Below are 12673 nucleotides of genomic sequence, written 5' to 3' on the forward strand. Positions count from 1 at the left end.
TACATTACCCAGTATCAATTAATAAATTTATCCATTGAATATTATCTATATGAAATATTAACTAAAAAATACACAGTTCATGAATTTCAGAATTTGAAAACCATTAGCAATTATTATACTAAGTATTACAGTGAAAATCTAGCAATTAAAAAATAAACAAATAAAAAAAAAATTATTTGAGTGCTGAACACATTTTATTTTTAAATGTTTATATTTTTTTGAAAAAATAACATAAATAGTGCTTATGCATAACTAACTTACCAACAAACTTAACAAAAATAAAATATTTAATTAAAAAACAATTGTTGGTTAATAAAATATAAATTAATTAATATCGGCACATAAAAAATAAAACTTAAATAAATTATAAAGTAAAAATCTTGATTAATGTAACTCGATCCAAATGCTGTGTACAGAGGGATCACAATTGAATACAAAAATAGAATAAATAGTTGTAATAAGAAACATAAATCAAATGTTATTTACAAAAACTATAAATCTAACAAACAGCTTATAAAATAAAAGTTAATTATTAACAATTTATGGTTGAGATGTTATACAATTCAATTATGGCAGTTTATTATTAAATGCATTTGATTTAAGTATTATAATTTAGTATATTATTACATTAATTTTAAATTTAATTTAAATTGCCTAATAAAAATAGCAATTTCATAAAATTAAATATAAAAGTACAACCTATATAGTACCTATAAATTAATTAAAAAAATAAATACTTTTAATATATTGTATATTTTGGATATGAAATGCTTATGTTCTTATTATTTACGTGCATATTTCAATTTATACTTTTAAATTTTTATTGATACTATTGTACTAAAATTTACATTTTGTAAACAGCAATTAAATTATATTATTTTTTTATTAGTTCTATTTTGAAAGATTCTAAATTATTTAATTTAAAAATGATTGTTTATTATTAGTATTTAGTAGATGTTGATTTATATCAATGTCATTAATAAATAAAAATAACAAAATACAAGAATTATTTGTGTCAATAATTATGATTAAAACGATCCAAATTACAATATAGGTAACTTCTAATGAAAAATCATAATGAGTTAATACAAATTAATATCAGACATTATAGTCATGTAATCATACAGTTGTAAAAAATTAAAAATTGACCATTAAAGTATGATAAAATGGTTTAACTATGAAAAAACTATAACCTTGATAAAAAAAAAAAAAAGTATTTTAAAAAAATAAAACAAATTACCTTAATTATTAAATTTATAAATATATAGATATAAAATATAACAATAAATTAAATTAACTTAAATAAATTTTTTTAGAAATATAACATAATTGGTACATAACAACAAAACATTATACTATTTACTTATAGTTATAGTTAAGTTAACTGATTACCATGAATATTTGACAATATGCAGCCCTGAAATGTATTACAAGTTTATATATAATTAAAAAATATATTAATATATTATATATTAAATCAGATTTGAGTAAACCATCAGCTTTTTGATAAGTAAAAATTAAAGCTCAAAAAATATAGAAGTAAAATAAGCATACAAAATTGTGTACATAAGAATCAAAAATATAAAGAAAATTATAACTTTTTAACTATTAGGTACATAATATAACAAAGAAGTAGTACACTTCTATACTCTGGCCCACAAGAGAATGCATTTGGGCAGGTGGCTACCAAAATTTGTCCAAACTCACACCTCTAATCAATTTCACATATTTATTAAGTTAAACATTGGTTGCTATTAGTTTACAAACGCTAAATGGATGTATTCTCTAGAGGGCAGAAGTATAAAAACAGTGTATAACATGTCTTTTTATTAAAAACAACTAAAATATAATACATATTATCAAAATGTTTTATTATAGTGGAAAAATATGAACTTTTTACTAAGCTCAAATTTTCTAAAAAATATACCTATGTAATAATTCAGAACAAAAACACGTTAGGCAATAAAAGAAACTGTGTAATATGCATAAAAATTAAAATTAAATTGTATTTTTAAAAATTGACAAATTACGTATTTTAACGGTTCATTAATAATTTCTTTGTTGTATAGAATGGGTTTCCAGTAACGTCTATCATAAACCGAGAGCATATAGAAAAATATGTAACTCATACTTCAACTTTCATCAACTTTAATCTCTAATAATATTATATAAAAGAAATATTACTTTTTTAAGCATCAATATAAGTGCAACAACAATATCATGGTTTTAAACATCATCATTGTGTTTGAATATTCCTTGTATTATTGCTGGCTGTTCTGTTTGGTGTTGTTGTAAGTTATTACATCTATGACTAATAAGTTTTGAAAGAGCTTCACGCAATCGGCCATTTTCAATTTTCAGCTTGCGATTTTCTTCAGAAAGTAGTTCCCACCTCTGTTTTCGTTTTATTCTACATCGTTTAGCAGCTGACCTATAACAAATTATTTATTATTATTAATAACTATATTTAGAGCTTATTCAGCAAACAACACACTTCAATAATAAATATAGTTATTAAGTATTTTTAATAATATACAATCCTATTAAAGGTTGAATTTTGAATAAAATGCATGATGTTAATTTCTACATTGGTGTTTCCAAGTTAGGTGAATTGTTATGATGACATACAAATTTACACTCTTTTGGGTAAAAGACTCTACCAAAAAAAAAAAAAAAAAATCAAACATACCATAATATAGTAATAATATTAATAATAATTTTAGACATTTAATTTCAATATAATACAATATCAAAAAACGAATACTTAATTCTAATAAATATAAGATAAATATTTACAAATTTAAATTATATTTTTATTTTTCTGTTATTAGTTTATGAGCAACAACCTATCAAAAATATTTTGAGATTGAATTTGCATCACAATCCATAGGTCACGAAACACTGTTTTCACTTTATATAATATGCACTCAATGAATTTTCATAAATCATTAATTGAACATTAATAACAAAAGTTATGAAATGCATATTTTAGGGCTAGTTTATATTCTTAATTTAAATGCATTTTGCATAATATCTTTAACTCATTAAAAACAGTTGAATTAAACCCTCCCAAGAGAGCTGTACCAGTATAACTATTTTCTGCCTTACACTTTTACATGTATGTGTGTGTTATAGCAGTCAAAACTTCTTTTTATTTATTATCTTTATTATGATAATATTATTACAATTAAGGTATCATTTTATTATCAATTACAATAATAAAGAGTAACATGATTTGTGCTTTGACAGAAGTTTTTATTATTAAAGTAATATTTTAATATTTTTCTTTATACTTTGATTTTTAAGAACATATGAAGCATATTTTTATTTTTTTATTTTTAGCATATTTACACATATATATAATAGGTATAAGTGCACAAAAATTTAGTATTTGATGATAAAAAATAAAAGTAAATAAATAATTTTGAGTGATGGTATGTAGTCGCAGAATATTATAAGTACCTGTTCCTTTCTAACATTTCTTGTTTTCGTTTCTGTTTTAGCTGCTGCTGCTTTTGATTATTGCTGTCTTCATCTTCCTGACCATTACTATTATAGTTTTCATGTTCTAGTCTATCAATATTTGTGACAATATCAATGTCATTATTTTGCTGTTGCAGTAGTTGATCAAGCTTGTCACGGCTTTCAGTAATGAGTGGAGGCTTCTGACGCCTTTGTAAAAGTTGCTTTACTAATAAATTCTGTTTTAAAGCCTTTAATTGTTTGTAAACATAAAAAATGTATAAATATGATATTATTATTACTGAAGAAAAGTATTTATATCAAGTTGTTTCATATAATAGTAATAATGGTCAAGAAAAAATAAATGATTGTTAAATACCAACTTGTTTAATTGTGTTTGAATCGTTACCAACATTGATAACTACATGACTATTTTCAACTTCAACTGCTTCATCATACAAATCTTGATCATGGTGTGTTATTGTTGTTGTGTCAATAATATTAGTTGTGGCTGTAGTTGTTGGAACAATAAATTTATGCTGATCGATTATTTGTTGGAGTTGTTGATGTTCTGGTTGTATAGTGAGAGTTGAGTTATGCGATTGTTGTTGTGGTTGCTCTACCATCATAACTAAGACACTTCTAGTTGGTGCCTATTAAATATAAATAAAACCAACTATATACTTAAAACTTGTACATAGATATAAAGTCAACCTACTTCTGCTGTTGATGTGATGTATATATTTTGCTGAGGTTCTGCTTGAGATTGAGGTATAGTAGATGTATTTATTTTATTAGATTCAACTGCTGCTGTTGTTGTAGAAATCATATCTATTGAAGTTGAAGTTTTGACATCTGAAATATTCAAATATTATTTTAAAGCTTCAATAAACTAATTTCTCAAATACATAATATAATATGGTAGTATTAAAAAAATAGATGTAAAAAGGTAAAAAGGTAAATATGATAAATGATAATAAGTTTTTTCTATTTATGTGAAAATGAGCATTGAAAAAATTCATTATTTTTTCTTTTGACTAAAATTAATCAACAAGAACTTACAACAAAAACCTATTAGAGTAGATACATACTTTTTATTTTAATACAATATATAAATTGAAAAAAAAATCAATTATTTTTTTTAAGCTATTTCAATAATTTTAAAAAATATTTTATATTAATTTATTATTTTGATTAAAATTATACCGAAGTTTAATACTTACTAGTACTGTTATTGGTTGTGTTAACAACAGTAGTTGTTGGTATAAATGGGGTGTTTAAATCACCATCATTGTTATTATTGTGATTAAAAAGATGTTCTGATGGATTAGCTTCATTCTTTTGTTGTTGTAACACTGCTTGTTTAAATGTTTCATCAAACGGATTGGCCATCATCATGGTTGTTACAATTGCTGTTGATGATGAGTCAAATAAACTTGGAGAAGTAGGTTGTCTTGTTGATGTTGCTGTAGTGACTACCTTAGCAGCAGTAGATTCGGAGGCTGTACTAATAGTTGTTTCACCTGTTGGTCCAGTTAATGAAGACATTACTACAATGTTTTGTAAATCGTGAAATAAACCCATGTCATCGCAATGCCTAATGAATGTATTTGGTGTGGGTAGCTGTTGCTGTTCATTATGCTGCTCTGTGGAAGTAGTAGTAGTTGTCGTCATCATTGACATTGATGTTGTTACCGATGGAATAACTGGTGTGAGAAGTGGTAGATTTAATTGGTGTTGTTGCGGTGGAGATGATAGCATTAATAAAGGAGGCTGTGATGGTGATAATTCTTCTGTGGTTGGTATAGGTGATAGTGGATCGGGTGGTGCTGTAACCAGAAAACATACAGAAATTATTACATTATGATACATTACCAAGTTTTATATTTTTACATTTTTATGTATTAGAAATTGGTAATTGTATAATACCCAGGGTCAGACTGGCAGGTCTGCAATCACAGACTGGGCCCTGGCTAGTTGGGCCCACAGACTTAATTTTCATATTTTAAAATTAAATATATTGCCATTGTTTTAGTAGCTGTATTTAAACATTTTTTAAGGTTTCTTATTGATTTTATATTCATAAAGTAAATTAATATTAAGTCTCGATAAGGTTAAGTAAGGTGTTTTTATTATGAATATACATAATGATATTAAAAATAATATAATTTAATACACTGTTTACCAATTTGAGTCTAGGATTCGTTCACAACAGATGAACGGCCAAATATTTCATTAACTGATAGGTTTAAAATTAAAACTTTTAATTATACACCTATCTACTTGATATTAGTGCAAATAGCTTATATAAACGACTTATAAGTAATTCAAAATTACTTAGTGATTGCATTTGCTTAGGTCCAAAAAATGTTAGTTCTATATAAAAAGTGAAGTATCTTCACTATTTTTTTACTATCTTCAGAATTTTCACTTCTAACAATTATTGATAGAAATACACTAGGTAGCATATGAAATACAATAATTCGCTTTATAGTTTAATTCTATTACTAAAACATGAAAATTACATAAGCTTTTATTGATATTAGATTTATTGAGCATTTGTCTATTTCTAGATAATATTCTTACCTTTTAATTTGATAATAGGTAAATTTACCCTGATATTAAAGCTTATGTTACAAACCATGTTTTGCTGAATGCAAATTTGTTATGATACAGACATGTTAATAAAACAGAAACAACACATGTGGGTTTGGTGTCCTCTTATAAATACAAAAATTAACAAGTAAAAAGCGGAGCTAACAATTTTTAGTATAATCTAAGGGTCCCTTGATCATATTGCAGACTGGGCCTTTTGACGCCAGTCCGACCCAAATAATACCTGACTTAATTTAAAGGTAATAAGATTTTATTTATAAAATGCAGGCATGCAATATTTTATATTCTTTATTTAAATATAAGAAATTATCGTTACTTAAATTTATCATATGATGTTTGGTAAAAAACTTTTAAGAATATACTCAAATATTTAAAATTTTTAATATTCTTCAAGTATTATTTATAATTTTATATTTAGGTATTATATAATAATTATTAATTCACAAAACAAAATTTTTTCAAAATGCCACACTTAAAATACCCTTATTATGTGATATAATTTGAATAATTTATTTTAATACTAGTACATCTACCAAGTACTATAATATTGTTTATCGATGATAACAATAATGCTAGTTTGTTGTTATATAGTAAAATGTATCTTACTTTGGTAATAGTAATAGTATGCCATTCTATCTCATTTGTTTTTTTAACAATATCACTGGTCGTTACTGTGGTGATTGCGGTATTTGTCCGTTTGATGGCTACAAAGAAAAACGACCAAAATACATTAATCGTTGGTATGAGCCACATGCCTAAGTACGTGTCGTTAATTACTACTGCGGGCTCATCGACAACGATGAACGATAATACCGTGTTGTTACGTTTCGTGCAACAAAGTCGTGAAAAGTTTTAAAAACATAATGTTGTTGTTAAAAAATGACGAAACAGTAGCAGACGACGTGACGACGGAACTTTTACTTTCAAAAAGTTTAAAAGTCGGTCGCCGCGCTCTCAATGAACGCGCCTTATCATCAAGACGGCGAGACGTTCGTACTATCTACACAAATCGGTACTCAAGTGATAGCGATACTTGCGGTTGTGGACGTCGTGGTATCGGAACGGTGGTTACTGGCTGCAGCTGGTCGACTCTTTACCGGTACAGCAGACGTTTCGACTGAACCACAGCAGCGACGTGAAAACAATACGTCATCTATTGACTATATTATTACTATATTATTACTATATTATTACTATATTATTATTATTTACCGGCTGTAGCTCACTGGCCTTTGCAGATGTTTTCCGTAATTCCTTGGAGGTAGCGATTGTTGTAGTATCTCCACAGTTCACCGGGTCCTGTTATCTGTTATCATCTAATCCAAGTCGATGAAAAACGAATGATTAATAATTCAAAATTCTGTAACGATTAACTTGTTTAATTATTATCGAGTATTTAATATTTTCTTTGTTTCTATATCGAGCCTTTACACGCGATGCGTTTCATCATAAATCGACCAGAGCTCAAGAGGGCAGTAGAAGATAGCGACGTTAATGCTGCTGGTACTAATCAACAGGCAGTACACCTGTTGCCGTGTAAGATCCACACCCGCAAACCAGATGATGACTGCCAGACACTGACAGCTCTGGTCGACCGATACTTTAGTCCATACACCAAAGTCGCAGAGGATGATGAATCTGCGTTGTGGCACGCATCATTGCGTGGAAAGCCTTTGACAGGTGTCAAACTCAGTATGCCCGTTGGTTATGTTGGTGTATTGTGTGTTGGCGAGGATGATGATGGCAGTCGTAATACAGTCGATGATTCTATAGCTGCAGAAGAGTCAGTTACTGGGGAGGTAACTGAGCAGCTGATGTACTGGAATTGGGACCGAATTCCAACACGTGAAGACCCGCTTCTGTCAGCACTTGACTGGGTTCGGGTATCTGAGGCCATCATGACCAACAACGACTGATAATCATTATTTTATATGATTCTGCAATAATGCTTGTATTTCCTTATTTGATTTATTTTTCATTACAAAGATGCATTTGATTCTAATTTTTAAATGTTTTTCATTAATATTTAATATTGTAAATTGTATAAAGTTAAATTTATATGGCTAAGTACCTATATAATTATACATTATTAAGTATTTATTTATATCAGCAAACTATATTCCTCTTATTTATCTAATAAAGTTTTAAGAATACACACTTTGAATGATTTACGTTTCAATAATAAAACATAATTTATTTATAAAAATAAATGTCTTGTATTTTGTAAAATAGTTAATTATTGACCAAGAATTCCAGAATTATTTTTTAACTCTATTTGCTGCTAAACAAACGGGGATAAACTAGCAGTAAGTTAAACCATTCAGTTAAGTTTAAAATTTATTTTTCTCGTTATATTGTTTAGGTTATAAATAAATTTATATTATTGATTAATAATAAAAATTTAAGTGTTACTACCAGGCAGTGGCGCAACCAGGGGGGTTGGACTCCGGGTCTGGACCCTCCCCTTGGCTCGTATTATTAATCATTATATTATAAATTAATAAATAAAACGCCACTTTGATTTTTCTTTGACAAATGTCTATATTAGCACTTATTTAATATTTAAAATAATAATACTAATTAAAAAATATATTGTTAATATAAACATATATTTTTTATAAAAATTATGATGGTTATTTTGTTGGACCCCTCCCATGAAAAATTCCTGGTTGCGCCACTACTACCAGGGCTAGGATTTATATGCAATAAAAAATTGTAAAATATGCATTTTAGTATTTTAAATACATACACACAAATATAGTTCCAAAAAGATATATTACTTTATTAAAATAGGCATATCAGTGTTTAAGCTGCAGGTTGTTATATAATTGAGTAAAAAAATTAAATTATTTATTTATTTTTTGTATACATTAATTTTATTATTATTTATTATTTTAGTAAAAAAATCTATAATTCTCATTTAATAATAGAAGTATGTGTATTATATGCTTCAACCGCATATTTTTTTAAATTTTCTAATACAAATGATCAGCAACATAGGTACATAGTATATTATACTATAGGATTGTATTTATAAAAATAAAATTTATGTTTGACCAAAAAAACAAAGTTATAAACTTTGATTAGTTAAATTATTATCGGTTTAAATACAATCATACTAAATATGCATTAAGCTCAATACAATATGCAAAAACATGCAAAATAAAAATAGTACCATTTTCATTACAAGAAATATAAATCGCGGACATTACTCACACAAATTCCATTTTGACGTACTTAGCAAAAACAACATGCTGTTGCATACAAATCCTAACCCTGGTTTCTATTAATTAAGAACCAACTTTAATTTAAATAATTTAATTTTAAATACTTAACCATCAAAATTTGGTACCTAGAAGTCTTTTAAATAATATATATTCTATAATTGCTTAATTAGGCATTATTGTTTTTAAATAAACTTATAATAAATTATATTATTAATTTATTATCTTAGGGAGTTAAGTTATTGAATGTAAACTTAGGTTTGTAATCATTTATAGTATATTAGTATAATATTGACTAAATTAATTATACTAATAGTTAAGAATTAATTAAAAACCACATCAAACAAAGTTAAACGAAGGTTAACTGTACTTATTGTAACATTGTATTGATATACACAACAAAACAAGAACATATTAGAAAAAAAAATAGATACACTCTTGTAAGTTGTAATACTTATAGTTGGGAATACATATTTTAAAATTTCTTGTAAATAATACTAACAATGCATAATGATTTTAAGTTTCAAACTCATATCCTAAAAGGTGAATACAAATAAATGCATTTTGTTGCTAAGTCAAGCACACAAGTACAATGAATACCACTCATGTTTCCATTGATACAAACTATTATTAAAGAAAAAACTAAAATGTAAAAGTTATTGTCTGTCAATCTTTTTTCCAACATTGATTGTCCATACATAAAAAGTAAAACTATAAGCCAGCCCGGATTAAAACATTTTAAGGCCCAGAGGCAAAAATTTTAAATGAGGCCCTGTATGAAAAAAAATGTATATGTTTTTATTATTAAATACCTTCCTATCATAACATATATGACAATAAATAATGAATAATGTAGGTATTACTTTATTTATAAAATTATAATTTACTAGTTTTTTGTTCCTCGCTTTTATTTGACAATATTCTTTAATCACTGTTTAATTATTAATTGTTTGAAGAATGTTGTTTTCAGATGCCAATATCATAAGCGCAGTTTAATTGTCTTGGTTTAATGTTGATCTGTATTGACTATTTATTTTATTCTTGACTCTATTAAGTATTGAAAAAGGTGTTTTGGCTGATCAGTTTGAACTTGGTATAGTTAAATACATTTTAAGTAAAATATATAAATTGGGAAAGACATCAATTAATTCATTTTTATCAAACCATTTTCAAAGATCAAGTACCTATACTAAAATCAGTGGCGTATTTAGGAGGCATGGGGAAAATTTCCCTGGGCAGCACTTGTTTGGAGGGCAGTAAATGTAACTGGAAGGTTTTATTTGTAAACTGATTTAACAATTGTAAAAAAATAAATGTGTAGCAAGGGCAGCAAAATCCAAAATACGCCTCTGCTACTATTAATATAAGTTTTAAAATTTAATTCTTCCTTACTATAATATTTCTTAATGAATGATAAGCTTATTTGATATAGGTAAGAATATTAAATATATATATATACGTAGACACTAGGCGGTCAGGTTAACGCTATATTATACTGTTCTACACCAGGAGTTTCCAAAGTCAAAACTATGGCTCACAGGTCGTACTCGGCCCGTAAACAACTCTTATCCGGTTCTCTAAAGGACAATGACAAATGTATTTAAACATAATATGCATATCACAAATCGCTATGGTCTGCACCTATATATATATCCATATTATATATACGTAGATACGTAATATATACATTATACATAATATTAATATTTAATATTCTTATATTATAAAATATTATGTAGGTATACAGATAACTACTGCTAGGTATAAATTGTTTGGCAATACCTTTTTTTTTTTATTTATTTATTTATTTTTTTTATTTTATTATTTATATGTTTGGCAATACCTACTATGTTAAACTGACCATTTGAAATCGTTATAAAAACATGAGAATTATAATACGATACCTATACATATAGGTATGTACAGCATTAACCCGTGTAGTCTCTATTATTCTCAGCGTTGAACGTGAAACGAGTCTCTTTCTCTATATTATACATATTATGTACATACTGCCTTCACATGTTTCTATAACGATTTCAAATGGTCAGTCTAACATTGTAGGTACTGCCAAATAATTTATACCTTGCAGTAGTCATCTGTATACGTAATATTCTATAATATAATAACAGTGAATTAAATCATTTATTTGATTAATAGCGCGTCCGGACTCACATTTATGTGAAGTCTTAGCTGGCGAATGCACGGTAGAGATAAATGCACATAGATAGTGGAATAAATGCAGGTGGCATAGGAAGTGGTTTAGTAGTTTGGTTAGCAATTCCCAAAAATGGTATCGTAGGAAATTTTAAAAAGGATTAGGCCGTGGCTATACACGGCGTTTTCCGTCGAATTGAAAACGCGTTGGTTTATATCGGAGTAGCTGTACACGACGGACGTAATACGCCGCGTTTTAATCCGCGGCGAAAAACGCCGGTCGGCTTGCGTTTTGGCAGGCGAACGCCGAAGTAACAAAAACGCGGCGTATTACGTCTGTCGTGTATAGCTGCTACTCCGATATATAAACCAACGCGTTTTCAATTCGACGGAAAACGCGGCCGAAAACGACGCGGAATACACAGTGTTCGAAACGCGGCGGAAAATGCCGTGTATAGCCTCGGTCTAGAGTTAATACTTCTAGGAAATAAAAAATGTCCCGAGGACGAGTGATCTACTTATAATATTATTAATTCATACTAGTATATTATGTAAATGTTATAAAACGCCTTATCAAAATGCTCCGAGAACGAGTCGGCTACTTTTAAAAAATATTATATTATTCTAGTAATATCATATAATGTTACGTACACGGCAAAGCCGGTTTATTACAACATTATACACTTTAGTAGTATACGCCATACGGTATATTAATATTTAATACGAATTATTATAATAGGTTTAATTGAGGTAATTGACAATTATTATTAACGTCGTAAACAATAAACATTTAACATCGAGTTTTGTTTAGGTGATTTATCCAATGCCTATAACCAAGTACTATAGATTTAAATCTATAGTATTTGCTATAACGAAAAAAATAATAGACAAATAAATTCCAACTATCGACGGTGACCCTCCCTCCCCCCTTAATCGGGGCTTTAAGCACTGTAAGTAGTGTAAGTACATGACAAAATAATGTCAACATTTTGTCATAAAGTAGTAGCAAAGTAAACTACTAAACTACAATACAGACATATATATACAGTACAATCTCATTTCTATGAGTGCAAAGTGCAGCTGCCAGCTACTATCATTATTATCATATTAGTTTAAAATATTTTTTTTTTATTCTTGTTTTTATCTTATAACTCGGCTGCAGAGCGGTAGACGCGGCTGGAATGTGCAACGTAGAAAAAGTCAAAGCATTTATAACT

The 12673-nt window shown here is 27.5% G+C and overlaps 2 protein-coding genes across 3 annotated transcripts; one reads left to right on the plus strand and one right to left on the minus strand.

The window, feature by feature from the left end:
- Positions 1-172: 172 nt before the first annotated feature.
- Positions 173-7058, minus strand: LOC114126038 (rho GTPase-activating protein gacK-like). 2 transcript variants are annotated; one of them, XM_027989906.2, is made up of 7 exons: positions 6685-7058; positions 4686-5291; positions 4181-4317; positions 3846-4115; positions 3463-3713; positions 2185-2431; positions 173-1417 (listed from the first exon to the last, which is right to left on the minus strand). In XM_027989906.2, the coding sequence occupies exons 1-6, from the start codon at positions 6707-6709 to the stop codon at positions 2227-2229; spliced, it is 1494 nt and encodes a 497-aa protein (XP_027845707.2). In that variant the 5' UTR covers positions 6710-7058; the 3' UTR covers positions 173-1417; positions 2185-2226. The 2 variants fall into 2 exon arrangements, with proteins under 2 accessions (XP_027845707.2, XP_050062435.1); XM_050206478.1 differs by having other exon boundaries at positions 173-2431.
- A 386-nt stretch (positions 7059-7444) lies between these two features.
- On the plus strand, positions 7445-8288 carry LOC114126040 (ribonuclease H2 subunit C). The gene has a single exon (XM_027989907.2). It carries the CDS (start codon positions 7515-7517, stop codon positions 7992-7994), a length of 480 nt encoding a protein of 159 aa, XP_027845708.2. The 5' UTR covers positions 7445-7514; the 3' UTR covers positions 7995-8288.
- Positions 8289-12673: the final 4385 nt, after the last annotated feature.

The sequence above is a fragment of the Aphis gossypii genome, chromosome X (assembly GCF_020184175.1).
Source record: "Aphis gossypii isolate Hap1 chromosome X, ASM2018417v2, whole genome shotgun sequence".
NCBI lineage: Eukaryota > Metazoa > Arthropoda > Insecta > Hemiptera > Aphididae > Aphis > Aphis gossypii.